General features: G+C 46.2%; 1 protein-coding gene across 1 annotated transcript; it reads right to left on the minus strand.

The window, feature by feature from the left end:
- Positions 1-49: 49 nt before the first annotated feature.
- On the minus strand, positions 50-4,771 carry LOC143841882 (olfactory receptor 6V1-like). Its single transcript, XM_077346454.1, has 2 exons — positions 4,746-4,771; positions 50-993 (listed from the first exon to the last, which is right to left on the minus strand). Exon 2 carries the CDS (start codon positions 980-982, stop codon positions 50-52), a length of 933 nt encoding a protein of 310 aa, XP_077202569.1. The 5' UTR covers positions 983-993; positions 4,746-4,771.
- Between the last annotated feature and the right edge of the window lie 15,840 nt (positions 4,772-20,611).

The raw sequence follows: 20,611 nt of genomic DNA on the forward strand, positions 1-20,611 counted from the left end.
TGATTAATTATTAAAATAATAATTTTATTAAACAAGGCACACTACTGTTCTATAGGCTTCTCAGGTGCCCCAAGAAGTCTCTAAAGACCTCTTTGACTTTCTCATTTCTCAAGGTAAAGATGAAGGGATTTAGAAATGGGGTCACTATAGAGGTCAAAAGGGCTACCATTTTGTTTAGGCCTGTGGAGTAGTTTTTGTTGGGCGTCACATAGATGAAAATGGTGGTGCCGTAGCCAATGACAACTACAGTGAAGTGTGAAGCACAGGTGGAGAAGGCCTTTCGGCGGCCTGTAGCTGAAGGGATCCTCATGATGGTGAAGATGATGACAAAGTAGGAGGCAACGGTCACTGCGAAAGAGCTCATGACAAAGAAAATAGCGAGGAGGAAATCCCAGAGTTCGATGAGGTGAGTGTCCGAACATGAAAGCTTGATCAAAGGAGCATTGTCACAGAAGAAATGGTCAATCTGGTTGGAGCGGCAAAACAACAGCCTCGCCCTGAAAGCGGTCGGAGGGATCATGAAAAAGAAGGAAGTCGCCCATGCGCCAGAAGCCAACTGGATGCAGAGATTGTTGGTCAGGATGGTTGAGTAGCGGAGGGGGTGGCATATAGCCACGTAGCGGTCAATTGACATCACAGCCATGAAGAGGAGCACTGTACTCCCCAAGGAAAAGTAGAAGTAAAATTGAGCCAAGCATTCCCCAAAGGGGATGGTGTCCCTTTCAGCCACTAAGCCCACCAGCATTCTGGGGACCACAGTGGATGTGACCAGCATCTCTGCCACGGAGAAATTACACAAGAAAAAGTACATGGGAGTGTGGAGCCGGGAATCAAAGCTGATCATGGCCACAACAGAGATATTCCCAGCTATCATCACCAGGTAGAGTACTAGACAGGTTGCAAATAGAACTTTCTGGAACTCCTTCATCATGGAAAAGCCCATCAGGATGAATTCTGCTGGTTGTGTGTTGTTTTCCATCATCCCGCTTCTCCCTGAAGGACAAGGTAAGTGCATTCGTTTCTACAGGACTGGGAAATGATGACATCCTAAGCAAATCATGGAGACCGATCTAGGGTGTTTGGGTAGTATTGCAGAACAAATTTTGAGTCCAGTGACACCTTTAAGACCAACAAAATATTATTCTAGGTATGAGCTTTCGTGTACACAATCTGAGGAAGTGTGCTTGTCCACAAAACTTAATATCTTGAATAAAATTTGGTTGATCTTAAACATGCCACTGGCCTTAACATTTGTTCTGCTGGCTTCAGACCAATACTCGAATCTAGAAAGTATTGCAGCCATGTAAAATACACTGGTAGAGTGAACAAAGGGACAAAGGGAATCTCAAAAACAGAAGCAAAAAAGGTGAAGAGAATGAGAATGAGAACAAAACCTAGAAATGAAAAAAAAAGGTTTATTTACTCATATGCAAGAATAGCAAAGAATAGCAAAGCTCTAGAGATCTAGATATGTAATAAGAAATGTGCAGCGATGTACCAGTGGAATGAAATTTTACATCTATTGATCGTCTTCCCCATTTCACACACATATTCAGATTATTTTTTCCCTATGAATTATTGATATTTGGGGGGGATCTGCAGCTCAAGGACATAAATCCCTTTGCTGACAAGCTACTGGCGTGATGCTGTGGGGTTTTGGTCAGCATATTCTTTTAAAGCGACACAACTCCGAGACAAATATTACATTTGAATATTATATTTATTGACCCCCCCCCTCCCGAGATGGCTGTGCTTAGAGAAATCTAATAAACAACCAACTTACCAAATAAATAAATAATATAAGCAGGCTGGAACCACACAAGGTGGAGAACGGCTATTCCATTTGTGGCTGCTAAGAGGGCATTACACAGAGGCAGATGATGGTGAACCGGTTCTGTCTTGCCTTGAAAAACCTACAGGGTCCCTTTAAATCAGCTGCGACTTGTTGGGGCTTCATGAACAAGAGAATTCCAAGCAACTATTGTTTGAGCTCCTCTCCCATTCCTGGTCCTGCCTGTGGTCATCACCATGAAGGCAGAGATGGGAAAATGCCTGCATTGCTGCTGCTTTCCCTGTATTTGGAGAAGGACAGTAGAGTTGGCACCAGTCGGTTGGAGCCAGCAAATCTGCAAAACATCTCACCTGCTTCTGAGAGCCCTTCAGCATGTGAATGGGAAGGCTGTATGTGTAAGGCCGCTGTCTGATGCAGGGCCACAGAAGACCCATGAGTTTAAACATGGGCTGTTGGTAGTCATGTAGAAAGCATTGGTGAGTTTTTAAGAAAGGACGCTCTCTGAGTCCCATCCCTTTGCTTCCCTCTCATCGATTGCAAGCAGCACCCAGTTTGGATCACAGACATAGCAGGTGAGCAAAAGACCTCTCCTCCCACCTCCTTTTCCTCATGCAGAGGGGGAGGGTTTTTTGCCTTCGTGCCCCTGCGTGAAAGACGCAGCAGACTAGAAAGATAGTTCAATCCTCGGCAAAAGAGCTGCCTATTCTATTTGTTCCCAAGACTTTGAACATCATATTTATTAATCAACATCAAATATTTAAACACAAATCTTGTAGGTTTTTGTTTTCCGCATTGATTCAGTGAGAATTTCCTTTTAAAATTAGAACTTTTATTCAAGATTTTAAAACATAACCGAAGATAATGCATAAAGAGAATACGGAATGCCAAATAAGAAAAGAAAAAGAAAGAAGAGGTTTCCAATTTTAAATACTCTATTAATAATCTACTAGAAAGATCATTCAATCCGATCACCAAATTCATCCAGTACAGTCTTGTGCAGGGGTAAGCATGTTTGGTTGGGACCTGAGAAATCCAAGACCAGATCCAAATTCACTGTGAAATCCAGCACCTGACCTTGCTGCTGCTGCTGCTGCTCTCTCTCTGACTACCTCAAAGAGTTGTTGTGAAGATATAATGTAGGGGAAAGAGCCCCGTGCTCCTTGGAGGAAGGGAGAGGTAAAAGATAAATAACTTCCTATTAATGTTAAATAAATGTTTGGGTGGACGGTAGGGAGATCAACGTCCTTGGAAAAAACTGAGCCAGGGACTTGATCTTATAAAATCATAGAATCATAGAGTTGGAAGGGGCCATACAGGCCGTCTAGTCCAGTCCCCTGCTCAAGGCAGGATCAGCCTCAGGCATCCAGGATAAGGATCCATACAGCTGCTGCTTGAAGACCTCCAGTGAGGGGGAGCTCACACCTCCTTAAGCAGTTGGTAGTTCACCATTGAACTACTCTGACTGAAAATTTTTCCCTAACATCTAGACCAGGGGTAGTCAAACTGCGGCCCTCCAGATGTCCATGGACTACAATTCCCAGGAGCCCCCTGCCAGCGTTTGCTGGCAGGGGGCTCCTGGGAATTGTAGTCCATGGACATCTGGAGGGCCGCAGTTTGACTACCCCTGATCTAGACGATATAGTTCTCCACATAGTTTAAACCCATTACTGCTGGTCCACTCCTCTGCTGCCAACAGGAACCTTTCCCTGCCCTCCTCTAAGTGACAACCTTTCCAATCTTGGTTGACAGAAGTATAGGAAATGTCCTAGTTACTTAAAAGGGCCACTCCATCTCTAAGCACCAGGGACTACCTCATAGACAGGAAGCTGGATGACCTGACCTATTCCTCCCCAATTAAAAAAAAACCCTCTGTCTTTTCTACTTGGATCTAACTGAAGAACTTGGCTTTGTGGATGTTTCTGTGATCAAGAAAATCACAAACCGGGCTTTCCCGGTTTGTGCCATCCTACTTCTCCCCTCCCCCCCCCTTTTAGCTAATTTTGAAACAAGTACTCCTCCAAGTTCATTGGTGTGTGTAGTGGCCCATTTTCACCACTCTGGTGTTACTCTGGAAATCAAAACAAAAGCCAGTCTCGAGAAGAAAGCATGCAAGGATAAGTACCTGGATACAGAGATTTTCAATTCTGTTTTTTTTTAATGTGTGCCATCATAACTACCAAATTCATATCCTGTCCCTCACTTGCATCTTGAGGCAGCTCCTGGCAGTTCATAGCTCTCAAATGCAGGAAAATTAGAAAGGATTCAAGGGGGAACAGCAGGGAAGAATCCTGAGGAAAAGGCTAAGGAGGCCGGATATCCATACTTTGTCTACATCTTATTCTGAGATTATTCCAAATTTTAATTGGATGTGAGAATGGAAATGGTAAAACATGTGCCTTTCATCCCACAACTGGTTAGCAAAGGAAAAGATCAATCTAAATCTTAGGAAGGTACTTTTAGTTTAAACCTGGAGGGAAACTAAAACAAAACCAGAGGGAATGAAAATTCCAAAGAGATTAAAGAATCTTTTTTTGGAAAAGGTGCTTCTTGAAAGAGAGGGCAGGCACCACTTGTTTCAGTGGACAGCAGGCTAATTTTTAAATATTCTTGTAGCACTTTGGTCTCCTAAATGTGGCCCAGGGGCCAATTAAACCAACCTATTCATAGGTAATCTGTGGGGTTAATGGAACCTGCGTTACATATAAAACCCAAATACCGTTTGCAGTGTTCCACCTGGCATAATTTTGAAAGCAATCCCTTCCCTTCCCTGCTAGACCCAAATCTGGAAGACCAGGCAAAAATTCTGCAGGGTCAGGGTTGAGCCTCCCAAGTGAGCAGGCCTCCCTTTGCCCCGGAATTCCTTGTGTTGCGGCTGACCAGGGGAGCAGATTGATCATGGGATAACTTCCTATGTCATAATTCTGTGGCAAAAGAGTTTTACCTCCTTACTTACAATGTGTTGAGTCTTCAGGAAGCCTGCAGGATCAGAAAGTGAAATGGCATTTCCATCACCAGAGGAATAAACAGAGAAAGAGCGTCAACTTTGGCCCATTTCATCCTCTCACGGCTTCATTTCCCCCCGAAATTCTCTTAAGCTGGCTCTGAAACACTGTGAAAAGCAGATGCACGTTCAGGAAAAGCCTCTATTCCAGAGCCCATGTACCAAGAGACACCCTGCACCCAGGACATGTTTTATCCAGGCTCAAAGGAGCGTATATGAGCAGGCACTTCCATAATACGATCTGCTTTGTCCACTCAGGAGACTGAAAGATTGGGGAGGGGGATCCTTTGTGAGTCATAGGTGTGTGAATAGTCACGCTGTAAGCTCATCATCTGTTTTTGGCAAGAGATGTTGCCTCTAGGGGCAAAAGACTATTGGATTCTCTGGGGCTATTTCTGCAGTTATGATTTGCTGGGTTTATTCCACTGGATTCTAAATGTAGAAGCCGGATTTACACCTGGCATTCTGCATCTGTTGTTTTCTTCTGTCACAGCTCAAGACTGGATCTATCTTCCTGGCCATCTTACATTCAGCATCAAACCAACCTTTATTAAGATATGTTAAGTTACTGTATCCTACACCAGAAAGTTTCGCCACTCAAATACTAATATCTCAGTTTCTGCTCTTAATTCACTCAGATGTAAATACAAAAATCTTCTTAAGCAAAAGAAACTGGATCATTCAAAACAATTATGGCAAGAATTAAGTAAGACTGTTACAGAGAAGAATGAGACATGCTTTTGGCAACTCATTTCTTCTGGTTTTGGTAGGCCTCATTTACAATTAGATACCCAAATTTCTGGTAAGGATTGGTATGTATATTTTAGAAACATCTTTAGTAGTTCTTATTCCAATTTCTTGAATGATGGCCCTCAAGCACAAATCCCCCAAATTTTACCAGCTTGGCCCCAAGTAACTGAATCAGAAATCAAAAACCTTATTCTATCATTAAGAGGAGGAAAATCTCCAGGGGAGGACATGATTCCCCCAGACTTGTATAAATCCTTTCTGGACTGGTGGGCTCCAGTATTAGCCAAGATATTTACTCAAATAAATGATTCAGGCATTGTTCCACCCGATTGGAAAATGAGCATTGTGGTTCCTATTCACAAGACGGGGACAAAACAGACCCAAAGAACTATCGCCCTATAAGCTTGCTGAATATAACTGCTAAACTCTATAGTAAACATCTGTTGCATAAATTAGAGGATTGGGAATAATCTAACTGTGTTATTCACCCCAATCAGGCAGGGTTTAGAAAAGGACAAAGCACTATTGAACACTGTCAAGAGTCTTTTTCAACTTGCCAATATAAGCATTAATGGCCCCACCAAAGCCCTTTTTGTAGCTTTTGTGGACTTGGACACAGCATTTAATACAATCAATAGAGCCCGCCTTTGGGAAAAGCTAGCCAAAACAAACATTGATAAACGCCTGTTATTCCTCCTACAAGCACTACACACGGACATACATGCAAAAGTCAGAGTTCGTATTTCTGGCTCAGTGACTGACCCAATTCCAATTCAGAGAGGAGTTAAACAGGGTTGTGTCCTGGCCCCCATGCTGTTTAATCTTTATTTGAATGATATTGTTTTGAGGTTAACTGGACCAGAGTTTACTCCTCCCTCCTTTGGGCAGCAAAAAGTATCAATCTTATTATATGCGGATGATATGGTTTTAATTTCACGCACCTGCATTGGATTAAAGAGGTTGTTGGTCAAACTAGGAGATTACTGTAATGAGGAGGCTCTTAATATAAATTACAACAAGACCAAAGTCATGGTCTTTAGGAGAAGGCCAAAGAGATTTAAATGGAACATCCATAATATTCCCATTGAACAAAGCAGCTCATTCAAATACCTGAGAGTGACCTTCAATGAGACACTGAGTTGGAACAACCATTTAGCCTTGACTAAGGCCTCCACTCTTAAAATAATTGGGGCCATACTAAGATTCTATGCATCTAAGGGAGGATTTCTTATTGATCCAGCAATAAAACTATTTGTAGCCAAGGCCTTACCCCATCTCCTTTATGGTATCGAAGTCTGGGGATGGAGGGATCATCTGATTTCTAGTTTGGAAGTGATTCAGAATCACTTCCTTAGATGTATTTTGGCCTTACCTAAAGGAACTCCTGCCGCACATATGCATGCAGAGTTAGGGCTTCCATCGATCAGGGCTCGAGTCCACTTAGCTTTGTTAAAATTTTGGGCAAAACATAGGAAAAACACTACCAATTCAATATTCAAGCAATGTTTTGAACTAACCTTGGATACTGAACCTTTCCGACTTGCCAGTTATGATAAAATACAATCACGGTATTCCATCCCAGATGATTTATTAAGAGCACAAGTTGATGGGTCTAATCTGAGAGACTGGATCTTTAATACTGATGCCATACTGGATAGACCAACAATAATAAAATCTAACTTTTCTCCTTTGTTTAAACTATTCAAAACAGTCCATCTCAGATCAGACTATTTAGTAACCATCTCTGTACAAAAACTTCAAATGGTGTTTGCTCATTTACGCTTTCAAGTTATGCCATCAGCCCTACGCTCAGGCCGTTTTTCTGATGTACCTTTTGCCCTTCGCCTATGTATTTGTGGAGAACCTGCTGTTGAAGACCTTTATCATTATGTTTTGGATTGCCCACTATACTTGGAGCCAAGAACCAAATATATTGAGAGATGTTTGAGTGGCCAGAACTTCTCTATGAATTTGGACAAAATAGTCTTTTTATTATCAGATACCAACCCCCTAATTAGTTATAATATTTCCCTATTTGCATTAGCCGCAAGGAAAATTCGAGCCAAACTTATGCCACCAGAGAGCTAGAAACCTGAATTCTTATTGTCTTCTATTATCTATGGACTACCGCATGTATTGTTCTAATTCTTTTACTGTTTTTATATCAACTGATATATTGATTGCATTGCATTGTAATGGCCTATGGCTGGAAACAATAAAATCTTGAAATCTATCTATCCATCCATCCATCCATCCATCCATCCACCCACCCACCTCAAAATAACAAATAGGTAATGCATATGAGATTACAAAATTTACAAAAATAAAGCAATGCTTTAAAAGCATATTTAACAACAAGCCCAACTCTGGTTAGATACATTTCTATCATCAAAATCTAATGCATTTAACACATTCTCCATTCTTAACATAGTGGGAGCCCAGATACCCTCAAATCTTTCTACATTTTTGTTCTTCTGATATAATGACAATTTATCCAAGATATGAGTTTATTCAACTCTATTGTCACAAGTATTCAAATGGGGTGGTTTCTTCTCCTTCCAAACTTTAGCAAAATTTATCATTGTTACTTTTAACATATGGAAGACCACAGACAGACATTCTCCTTTCTGCTCAGGAAGATAGGTATATCTGGCTCTTTTCCTGAACATCGAAATTATATTAATACTTTTTCTCCCAATACATCTTAATTCTAATACAGTCCTACCACATATGACAAATATCTGGCTTTTCTTCTCTACAAAACCAACATATACTTTTCTCAGTTTTCAATTCAAACCTTCTTTGCATTTTATAAGGCGCTAGATGCCACATATATATATATATATATAAACAAGTTTTCTGTAAATGATTAACTTATTGTAAAATGTAAACCTTATGCAAAAATAAAATGTATTTTGCATTTTCTTCGAAAGAGTGGACAGTGCCATTGACCATCAAGCCCTCCTTTTTTTTTCTTTTACAATTTTTTTTAGCCTACATCAGCACAATAATGGACTCCAGGGAATGGTAGAGGACAGGAAGGCCTGGAGGATCATTGTCCATGGGGTCGTGATCGGTCGAACACGCCTTCGCAACTTACAACAACAAAGCACAATAATGCAATCAACAATTGACAACAATTGACACAGGTATCCATTTGAAGGAAAATATCTTCTTCTCATATCAATAAAGGAGAAACAGCGGGCAGAAAACAAACTACATAGAATAATATTCTGGAGCATTAACTAAAAGCAGGCGCTATTGTTATTCCAAATTTGCAATGTAACACAATCTTGTTTAAAATTTAAAAATATACAGTGGGGAGAGGGGGTTGGGTGGGAGGAGAGATGGGTAATTGGCAGAGGTAATAGACATCTATGACAACACCTGTGGAGGTGGGAAGGGAGGAGGAAGGCAAACTCAAATCCTGAGGTTCCTCATTGGATAATCACAAATTGTCTTCTGGGGGGGGGGGGATTGTGGTTTTTGAAGATTCCCAACTGTAGGGCAAACAGCAATAACATTTGGTTCTAGATTTTTGTGTTACAATTTTGTTATTCTCCAGAACTTTAAGAATGCTGAAATGGAATTTTACTCAGCTGTGGAAAACATCTGGCTCAGTCAAGCTCATACTACACATGTTGGATAATGCACTTTGAGTATGCTTTTGCAACTGGGTTTTCCTGTGTGAAACAAGAAAACCTGCTTCTAAAGTACATTGAAAGTGCATTATTGAATGTATGTGGAAGAGTGTTTATTCAGAAGTACAGAGGGACCAAGGGCATGCTAGGTGTTAATTACTCTTTGTGGTCTATATTGCTATTATGGGAGGAAAAGTGATGTCTCCTGCCAGTTTGGTGTAGTGAGCCAGTTTGGTGTAGTGGTTAGGAGTGCGGACTTCTAGTCTGGTGAGCTGGGTTCAAGTCTGCGCTCCCCACATGCAACCAGCTGGATGACCTTGGGCTCACCAGAGCATTGATAAAAACTGTTCTGACCAAGCAGTAATATCAGGGCGCTCTCAGTCTCACCCACCCACAGGGTGTCTGTTATGGGGAGAGGAAAGGGAAAGCGACTGTAAGCCGCTATGAGCCTCCTTTGGGTAGAGAAAAGCGGCATATAAGAACCAAGTCTCATTGTCATCGTTGTCTTCTTCTACCTACTCTTTAATTACAAGTTATGAGCATTGTATCCCTCCATACTGTGGCCATTGTCATGTCCTGGCACTGGAATGAGGCTTGCAGTAACGGAACTCCCAGAAAAATCTGTAACTTTCTAAGCTAAGGAGCCTGCCATCTATTTAGCAATAGATAGGGCATGTATAGATGTAGAGTAATTCCACTTAACCCTTTTATTTTGACTCCCTTGCTCAATCTGGTGCTGTGCTTAAAATATCCTTGTGAATATTTTTTTTACATAAATACCTCGTAATCTTTGATCCTGGTGGTGGTTCTCTGTGCCACATAGACCTGCACCATCTTGATCACACTATTATAAACAGAGCACCAGAAGGAAGGGGGGGGGAGTCAGTTGTTAACTGGCAAGTTCTTCAGTGGTGTACACAGCAGCAAGTTGTCCCTGTGGTAACCAGATGTTGGATAGTGGGAGATGCAGAGAGAAGGCTTCTCTTGGAAGGGAAGCTGGGAGCCCTGAACTTCCTAGTGGGCCATTCCTAGAAAAGACAGGTGGGGGTGGGGGTCAAATGAAGTCCAGGTGTGGGGAAAACCCAGGAGGGCAGGTTGGAACAGGACCTGCAGGCCAGAGTTAGATCTTTCTGCACAAAAGTAATAATACCCATCCACAGAATCTGACTCTAGACTCTTTCTCCAATAAGTAAGCCAAACATCAAGAAAACACATACGTAACCTCTATAGATGTATCACTCAATGGAGCAAGATTCATTTTAGATAATAATTAGGAAAAATTCCCTGACAAAGTAAATTACACTTTGGGGTCTTTTGGGTATTTTTGAAGCAGGCCCTCGGCTCATGAGAAATTATTAGAAAATGCATCAGCTGAGAGTAATTAGGAAAACTGTCTAGAAGTCTCTGAAGAGTAATTAAAAAGTTTATCTTTTGAATATGATATGGCTTGTATAAACAGGTCTGCCATAGATGGATGCGGAGTTTCTTGAGTTCTTCCAGAACTTATAATAGCCAAACTCCAGTTCATCTCAGTCCAATTACCAGGTGCATAGTCAAAAGCCATTTGCCAGGAGTCAGGGAAGCTCTTCCATTCCCAGGACAAAGCTCTGAAAACTCCATGGTCTTGTTTAAAACAGATGGTGCTGAGAATTTCAGGTGCCGTTCTTACTCACTTGCTGCTTTATTGCCAAGGGAGTCTCTGAACTCCACAAAACCACTGTGATGAGCACCCTGAAGACACCGGCTCACTGCATAACAATCATCCCCAGGACACACGCAATAGATAACCTTCAGTAAAATGTCACATGCACAGGTTCATCCATTTTTAGGCTCTCCCTCTGATTCCAGGTAGAAGAGAGCAGAGCTTAACCATTCCACCAGGATATTCTCCCACTTTAAATCACTCGGGGCGATTCCCGAGCATTGCTGCGGAGCTGCATGCTTTGCAGCTTTCCGTGTGCCCATGGGGAACAGATTTCAGCACTGGATCTCCTCTGGCACTGAAATGTGTCGGGGGGGGGGGGGGGACACATTTCAGTGGGACATCTGCTGAAATATGTCCCCCCAGGAAACAAAGCAGCGGCAGAATGGTTCCGCCATGTGTGGAGGGGCCATGTGGAGGGTTTATTTTGCTGGAAGGTGTGATTGCATGGAATGTAGTCTCACCTTCTTGCAAAGTAAAAATAAATGCCCTAATCCACCCTGCGGTGCAGCAAAGCCCCATGAAGCCGACCTGGGCATTCTTTGCCCCCTCTGGCCACCGTAAGGCAGGCTGGAAGGCAGCGGCTAATAGAACACAGAAGAATCCGCATTCCCTTTGACCCATGGCAGGCTTAGGAGGGTGCCTGCCTGGCAGCTGCATCATATGGAAGTAAGGATTGGAAGTAAATAAGTAATAACCAATTATACATTCCTCTAGAATGATCATTAATCAGTAATTTGCACCAACTATATATGCCCAGCTTGCTGGGGGGTAATCGGTAATGACTGGGGAAGGCACTGGCAAAACACCCTGTATTGAGTCTGCCATGAAAACGCTAGAGGGCATCACCCCAAGGGTCAGACATGACCCGGTGCTTGCACAGGGGATACCTTTACCTTTATATATGCCCAAGGTCTAGAATTCTTTCTTATTTAGTTGATTTTTCTGATTCTGTTATTTCTGGTGACTTACCAGCTGATAAATATCGAGTGATTCTATCCAAAGGTCCAGAAAGGTTTGCAGTGAAAGGAACAATAAATTGACGTCTGAGCATAAAATGTGACAGACAGTAAAGTAAAGTATGTGACTGAGACAGGCTCTGATTGACAGAATCTGTATTATCTATTCCCTCTCGGTACATTGCTATATCTACCTGATAGTGTGACTGAGGGAAAGATGCTTAATCTAGCAAGCATAAAGGCATCACGGTGGAGCAGATTAATAAGACGTTTCATATAAGTCGCTCCACGACCTGCATTAGAACTCAGGCCAAAAAAGTGGGGAGAACAAGTCCGATTGATTCCTGCTTCGATGGTGGTTCTCTCTTCTGGACAGCAGGGCCCCGGGCCTGCAGTAATGGGTTTAAACTACATGCAGAACGCTATCGTCTAGATACCAGTGAAATATTTTCCACACAGAGTAGTTCAGCAGTAGAATCAGCTGCCTAAGGAGGTGGTGGGCTCCCCTTCACTGACAGTCTTCAAGCAGTGGCTGGACAGATATTTTTCTGGATGCTTTCAGCTGATCCTGCGTTGAGCAGGCAATTGGACTAGATGGCCTGAATGCCCCCTTCCAGGTCTACGGTTCTGTGATCCTATGGGCAACCTCTGTTGTTCCTTTCCACGTCGTTTCCTTGGTTACTGTCCTGAAAGTGTGTTCTCTTGTGTATGTCTTGGCATGCTGTGTATTTCAAATTACTCTGGAGGAAGAAGGGCTCCTACCCCATATAACAGGAGGATTTATCAACCCAGGTTTTATGAAACCAGGGGGTTTCTTGACAGCCCTAGAAGGTTTCCCTGAATGGGTAGTATTTAATTAATTTTTAATTTATGTTAAACATTTATTGGGCAATATGATCATATATGGACTCCCCTCCCCCTCCCAAAATGGCCAATGATGGGCCTGGAAAGAATGGTAAGGGGAGGGGTCCTGGGTGGGCAAGTACACAGCAATGTTTCCCAACCATATTCTGCCCCATTGCACCACTTCTGGGGTTTCTCAAAGCCTGAGGAATGGTTCAGGGGTTTCCCAATGGGTAAACAGTTGAGAAAGCCTGTAATACAGTCTGAAAGAAATGGACTTGCTGGAAAGTATCTTGTGTGTTTTCCAGCACACAAATAGAAGAGGAGCAGGCTGCCTCCAGGGATGCATCCCTCAATAAATCCCAAGCCTCATGCTTTAGGTGGGCTGCTACAGCTGAAATTGCCTGAGGCAGAGTGGAGCCAAACCAACGTGGACCAAGCTAGGCCTCTCGATTCCCCGGTTCTGAGAGAGAAGATCCCATTCAGGATCATGGCTGCCAGGTGGTGGCATTGGTCCTCTATTGGTCACCACCCAGCATATTCTGCCCTAGCTGGACACAATTTGTAGCTGTGCAGGAGGTGCCTGGGCTGCAGACCCTAGCCAGAGTCCACACCAGAGCAATGTCAAAGTACAGTCCGAGTCGTTAGGAACCAAAGCAAGCAGAGTTAAGGGTGAGGCAAAGAGTAATCGAGGGAAAGCCAAGGTCAGAGTCCAGATAAGCACATATTCAATAAAGTCAGTCCAATTACCAGGTGCATAGTCAAAAGCCATTTGCCAGGAGTCAGGGAAGCTGATGCAAGTCAGAAGTTCACAGACCAAGGAATCCAAGCCAGACACGAGGGTTTCTGCATAGGTTGCATTCATTGCATCCACGCTGAAGAGCTGCTGCTGTCTCTTCTAAAAGCAGCTCATCTAATTGGCTGCACCTGGGGGAGGACTCACTCATCCTCCCCAGGAGCTATCCCAGCTGGGCCCCATCTGCTTTGACAGCATGCCTGCAGTCTCTGGCTCCTTCGGTGTTCAGCAAACACCACCCTTCTGTTTCGTCTGCGTCGTTCAGGCGAGCTGTCAGGGCTGGAATGCATCTGTGGCTGCACAAAAGATGCCTCTTGGGGAACGCTTGGCTGAATTGTGCTGCTTTCTCCTGCTGCACATACAGAGGCCCCTCTCTCTTCTGCCAGAGCTGGCTCAGCTGCAGGCCCTGGTTGCTGTGGTAACTCCTGGGAGATGGGAGGTGGCAGTGAGGGCATGACATGGCACGTCTTATGGATCCAACACCAGAGCTGTTTCTAGAAGGTCCTCTGATGGTGATCTACAAGACCAAGGGAATGGCTGCCTGCAGGACAGGGGAGTTGGGTGAGGGGGATGGGGAATCTTCTCAATCTCTTTCTCTCTCTCTTGTTCTCCTTAGAACAAGAACCTGGTGGCCGGCTGTTTCCATGACAGGCTGCTGTTATACTTCAGGGCACTGATTGAGACACTGCATGAAGGTGGCTCCAGGTGAGATATCAGCTGCATCCTGCAAAAGATGAGGAGCCTGAAAATCCAGGGTATGAGATGGTGGTGGAAGTGGAAAGGATAGGGAGGTTGACTTGGCCACCTGAGAGAAATGGTTGTCAAAGGGGGAAGCTACAAAATTAGCCTGGTAAGTAAAACAGTTTGTATCAGTGTTAAAACTCTGCAGAAGCAGGATAAAACTTAATGCACGATAAGCGTTAACATCACAATAGGTTTTATCAGTTTTTTATTTACCACAGCTTCTGTTTCATCATTCTTTAGAAAGCAGGTGACTCTGCATTATCCTGACAGCTGTCCTTGTGCTTTTGTGGTCTGTTGCTCAGAGTGCTTCAGAAAACCACTTTTTCCAGTCCTGCTCTTGACTCTGGGCCGTCCTGATAGCTGTCCTTATCTCCTGCGGTGATCCTGAGCCCAGATTAACAGAGATATCTTAAATGTCCTTCTGTTGCTGCCCAGAGCAGGAAACCCTCCCTCCCACTGCCCAGGCGTCCATCTTGTTTCCCCAGCCTCTTCCTCAGAGTGGGGACAGGCCAAGGGCCCAGAGGAGGGGGATAAATGGTGGCTGTCCCTGCCTGGCGCTGGGTCTGTGGCCCTTAATGCAGCAGAAGAAATCCCCTGAGGGTGATTGCGCAGGGACCCTGCCTGTTCTGTATTCATCTCCCCCGCCCAGGCCTGGTTGCCAGGATGGTCAGGCCCTCCATCAGCGGATCAGTGGGGCAGGCATCCCCCCCCCACCATCACTATCTCCTAACAGGCTGCCATCTCCCCCACTCCCTGTCATCCCAGAAGCCCCTTCTGCAGTTCCCTCAGATCTCACTTGCCCAGACAGGCCACCAATCAGCATGAATATGGAGCCTCCACTGCAGGGAGGGAGGCATTGCTGAGTCCTATCAGAACTGGGAGTCTTCCGTTTCTTAGTTTTTTAGAGAGAAATTGGAGTTGAGAAAAGCATGTGGCCTTTGGCGAGGAGCCCTTGGGCTGGAGGATTTTGCTGGCTGAATTTCTAAGGCATGGCTGGAGCTCCCAGGAGGGGGTCCTAGTCCCCTCTCTCACTGTCATAGAATCATAGAGTTGGAAGGGACCTCCTGGGTCATCTAGTCCAGCCCTCTGCAAAATGCAGGACACTCACATCCCTATTGCTCATTCACTGTCACCTGCCACCCCCTTGAGCCTTCACAGAATCAGCCTTTCCATCAGATGGCTACCCAGCCTCTGTTTAAAAATCTTCAAAGATGGAGAACCCACCACCACCCAAAGGAGCAAAAAAAAAGCAGTTTTCCTGGAAGGGCTCTGGGGAGAACCGTTCACAGGGGCAAAGAGGCTGATATGGTTCACTGAGGCACCATGACTAACACAGTGTGAAGTAAGACTGCCTCTAACAGTAGGAGTATGTAACTTATTTTGTTTTTTGAGCTTAATACTCCTAATAAATGTTCCTGTTTCCTGAGGCTGGGAGTCCTGCCTTACTGTTCAGATTCCCCTCAGACTGCCCAGTGTGTGTCCCTGCAGATGTGCTCTCCCTTATGCCTGCCTGCCATAGTAAGGCACCTCTGGCCTGCCAGTATTCCTCCACTGCTGGGTGGGTTTATATTCCTTCCTTCCTTCCTTCCTTCCTTCCTTCCTTCCTTCCTTCCTTCCTTCCTTCCTTCCTTCCTTCCTTCCTTCCTTCCTTCCTTCCTTCCCTGAAAGCTCTGGGCAGTTTACATCAAACAGAAACAATACAAATAACTCATATTCAAATGGGTTGCCGTGTTGGTCTGAAGTAGCACAATAAAATCAGAGTCCAGTAGCACCTTTAAGACCAACAAAGGTTTATTCAGGAAGTGAGCTTTCGAGTGTAAGCACCCTTCATCAGACTATGATCTTGTAAGGTCACGTAAGAAGATCATAGTCTGATGAAGGGTGCTTGCACTCGAAAGCTCACACCTTGAATAAATCTTTGTTGGTCTTAAAGGTGCTACTGGACTCTGATTGTATTGTACAAATAACTCAGTTTATAATAGTACAATAATAACAATAATAACAATAATAACAATAAGTCAACACATACTGGTGGCCCAGTGGGTGGGCTAATCTGTAGTGGTGCTTGAAGGAGGGAGGCAGGGGGGTGGGATGGGAAGCAGTGGTTTGGGTTAACCACAACCAAATTCCTGGTGGAGGAGCTCCCTTTTGCAGGCCCTCCAGAACTGTTCAAGTTCCATCAGGGCCCTGATCTCCTCTGGGAGCTCTTTCCAGCAGGTGGGGGCCAGGACAGGGAAGGCTCTGGCCCTGGTTGAGGTCAAGTGGGTTTCCTTCGGGCCAGGGATCACCAGGAAGTTGGAGGTGGTGGAGCGTAAGGCTCTTCGGGGGGGGGGGGGTGTAGGCAGAGAGGCGATCCCTCAAGTACACTGGGCCCGGACTGTGGGTGGCCTTAAAGGTGAGAACCAAAACCCTAAGCCTGATCTGGAAATCGACTGGAAGCCAGCACAGCTGCTGGGGGATGGCTGGATGTGGGACCTCCAAGGTGTTGCTGTGAGGACTCTGGACGCTGTGTTCTGGACCAGTTGCAGTTCTGGATCAAGGATAAAGGCAGGTCAGCATAGAGCGAGTTCCAGAAATCCAGTCTAGAGGTGACTGTCATGTGGATCATTGTGGCTAGGTGCTCTGGGGCCAAGTAGGGCGCTAGTAGTTGGGATTGGTGAAGGTTTTAAAATGCCAGCTGCACAACAGTTGTGACCTGAGCCTCCATTGAGAGGGAGGCATCAAGAATCACGCCCAGGCTCCTGGCGGAGTGGGCCACTGATAGCCATACTCCATCCAGGGTGGGCAGGCGGCTTCCTTGCTTGGGCCTTTCCTGCCCAGCCACAGGACCTCCGTCTTCGAAGGATTGAGCTTCAGAGGACTCTGCTTGAGCCACCTCCTCACTCTTCCAGGGTGTAAAGTGCACAGAACTTTTATTCCAGCCCCAGATCGATTCAGTCCCTGCCATCTACACAGAATGCGATTTCCGTTTGGATTTGGGGCAATTTTAATTTTCCTTCTGCAACAAGAAGGATTGACCTGGAGTGACCCTACCTTTAGTGTGCCATATCTCAGACTGCTTTTAAGCCTGAATAAAGAAAGCTCCGTGGTAGAGAACCTCTGATAGGCTACACCTGGTCATGTGACACGCTTGCCTTAAAGGAGAAGCCCCTGATTTCTCTCAACTTCTGTCGGTCCTAGATTTTTCCTCCCTCCTCTGCCGTTTTCGATCCTCTCCCCCTCCTCTCCAAGAAAAGAAAGAGGCTCCCTGCTTGGCTTCTCCCCCCCCCCTTCAAGAAAAGAAAGAAAGAGGCTTCAAGAAAAGAAAGAAAGAGCCCCCCCCCACCTTCTGAGCCTCCCTAACCACGTGCAGAAGACTTTCCTGTTTCAATGGGGAGGAGGGGGGAGAGGAAGACCCGAGTTCAAAGCGATCTGAATTCAACAGGATTGACAATGGAATAAAGAAAGTAAGTGCAGACTCTGCCCAAATGGCTGGCTAATGCTTCGGGGGGAAGAAGATGGAGGGAGGATTTCCTGCCATCGGGCAGCAACAGGGTCCTCAGAAGGCCACTCAAGATATCCATGTTAATCTGGGTTCAGGTTTTCCTTGGGAGATCAGAATAGTGGTCAGGAAGGCACAAGTGAAGAGCATGATGGGGAAATTGGTTAACTGAGCCTCTCTGAACAAAAGGCCAGAAAAGCATGATCAAACTAAATCTGTGCTAAATGATAAGCTGATGGAATGTCCTCTAATGGTAACTCTTATCGTGCACTGTTTTATCCAGCTTCTGTAGTGTTTTATTCTCAGCACTTCTACAAACTGGTTAACCTACCTGTGGTTTCTGCCCTTTCACTATTCTGGTGGGAGGGAGGAATGCGGGGGGGGGGGGCTAGAGGTGGCCCATCTGTGGTCCTGATGCAGTCCCAGGAAATGCCCATCTGGCTCAGGAGGACTGGGCTCCCTTCGTCATTGCATCTCTTACAAGTGCTAAGAACCCAGCAGTGACAAAAGATGGCCAAATCCTCAGACCTTGCAAAGCAGCCTCCTCCAGACTCAATAGATCAGGCCAGGCAAAGCACTGATCCTGATCCAAAGCCAGATGCACCCGCATCGGACCAAAACCCACCAGCCCCTCTAGTGGGGAAGAGGCCAGGGAGGGGCAGAGGAGTTCCTGCAGGGAGTGGGTGAGGACCCTGCCTGTAAGGAGACAGTGAGGGGAGTGGGGGGAGCATGCCTGGGTCCCCACTGACCCACTGCTGGTGGGCCTGACCATCCTGGCTATCAGGTGAGCATCAGGGTATTTCTTCTGCCACATCAAGGGCCAAAGACCCACAGCCAGGGAGTGGCAACCACCCTTTCCCACCCTCCCCTCTCACTGGGTGCTTGGCCTGCCCCACTCTGAGGAACAGGCTGGGCAAGAAGATGGAGTGGTCCTGATGCAGTCCCAGGAAATGCCCATCTGGCTCAGGAGGACTGGGCTCCCTTCTCAGGAGAAGTGTGGGGCTCTGGAGACAGCACCCCCAGCAGGCCCCCCTCCCATTCCGTTGCCTCTTGGTCCCGGGAACTGCAGCTCACAGGCTGGATGGCAAAGCTGCACTTCACAAAGGCAATTCCATATTTTGTGTCTGATGTGCTCATTGACCTGGATCCGGTTGACCTGCCATGTCGGAGCAGGGTCCTTCCCAAAGGAGCCCCCAGGCCAGTGAGGGGGTCCCTTGTGTATAGGGGGCTCTACAGGGCAACGCTTGAGACTCCATCCCCTGATAATCAAGGTCAGGACCCAAAGATCCCCCTGGGGCCCCAGTAAGACGACTGAGACCAGGAGGCAGAGGCCATCTTGGCTGCTTCTCCCCCTCTCACCTCTGGGCCTGAAGCCCATTCCTGGCCATAGAAGGCCCCAGGGCCCAATTCCCGGTAGAGAGATTCTCCAATCAGCAGATGCCTCTTCTGTGTATGGTTGGGGAGACCCTTTTATTGCATGCCAGCTGCTGTCCATGGTCCTGCTGAGGGATTGTGTCAAGCAGCGGTCCCCACCTCCCGGGCCGGGAACCGGTATCGGTCCATGGATCAGTCGGTACCGGGCCGTGGCTCCTCCTCGTCCTCCTCCCCTGGCTGCTGCCTCGGGGGCTGCCCTGCCACTCTGCCGCCGGCTCACCTTTAGTGCTCTCTGGCGGCCGCCATGGCTGGGGATCCCACTCGGCCTGGCAATGTGCAGCTGCTGCTGGCAGCGCCCCCCAGCGGGCGGCAGGAAGCCAGGGGCGACAGTGGGAAAGCAAGTGGAGCAGGGGCTCAGGTGGCAGCAATGGCAAAAGGCAAAAGACTCAAATACTTCTACGTAGCTGTAGAAATAGTGAGGCACAATGAACCCACAAGCGAGCAAAATGAGTAAGAAACAGATGTGTTTGCAACAGAGAGCGTTAGGGCAATGTTAGAGAGTAGAGGAGTAGACTACCCCCCCCCTGGGCCTCAGTAAAATTGCCAAGCATTGACGGGTCCCCAGTGATAAAAAGGTTGAGGACCACTGGTGTCAGGGATCAGAGGAAGAGAAAAAGGGTGAGGAGGGATGGCGGGGATGAGTCTTTGCACCACAGCATACAGGGCAGTAAATGGGAGTCCCTAATTGGGAAGAGCAGGGCTCAGGGCAGCCCAGGTAGCCCTCCCTGTCCTAGGAGAGAAGGAGGAGGAAGGCCCATGAGAAATGGAATAAAAGGAGATCCCAGAGGGAGTTGCCATTGGGGCAGGAGACTCAGTGGGGTAAAGAGACGGGTTTCCCCTCCTTTGCTTTCTGTTGCAGAAGCTGGCCAGACCATAGACCCCAGTTCTGCACACAGGGTGGTTGTCCTGCCCACCATGCAGATAAACAACTTCCCCTCTAGCTGCAACGGAGAACCTCAGTCAGGAGACTGGAGAGAGGGGAAAGCAGTCTGGATGAGTCTGTTGTGATGGTTGAAGGAGGGAGGCTGGGGGGGGGGGCAATGGGAAGCAGTGTTCAGGTTAACCTCAACCAAATGCCTGGTGGAGGAGCTCCCTTTTGCAGGCCCTGTGGAAGTTTTTAAGTTCCATCAGGGCCCTGATCTCCTCTGGAAGCTTATTCCAGCATGTGGGGGGAAAGCAGGAAAGGATCTCCCCACCCCCCCTGGAGAGACACTCATCAGTGAGAAACTCCCTTCCCACCTACTCACAATCTCTCCCCATGACAAAGGAAATTAAATCACAAGAAGTAAGATTTTTTAAAAAATTACAACATTTATAACCACTGTCAGAGCAATCAGCTTTTTCTTTGCATATTTTAAAAACAGCTGTTATATGGTGAGCAGAGATGACAGGACACTGTGGGAGGGGGAAACCCAGACTCCCCACTGGGTGTGTGAGAAGAAGATGCATGTGTGAAATTCTGACCACA

The sequence above is a fragment of the Paroedura picta genome, chromosome 7, assembly GCF_049243985.1.
Source record: "Paroedura picta isolate Pp20150507F chromosome 7, Ppicta_v3.0, whole genome shotgun sequence".
Taxonomy (NCBI): domain Eukaryota; kingdom Metazoa; phylum Chordata; class Lepidosauria; order Squamata; family Gekkonidae; genus Paroedura; species Paroedura picta.

Bases quoted from the DNA above. Each gene is read 5' to 3' on its own strand.
- LOC143841882 (XM_077346454.1), bottom strand. From the start codon at position 982: ATGATGGAAAACAACACACAACCAGCAGAATTCATCCTGATGGGCTTT.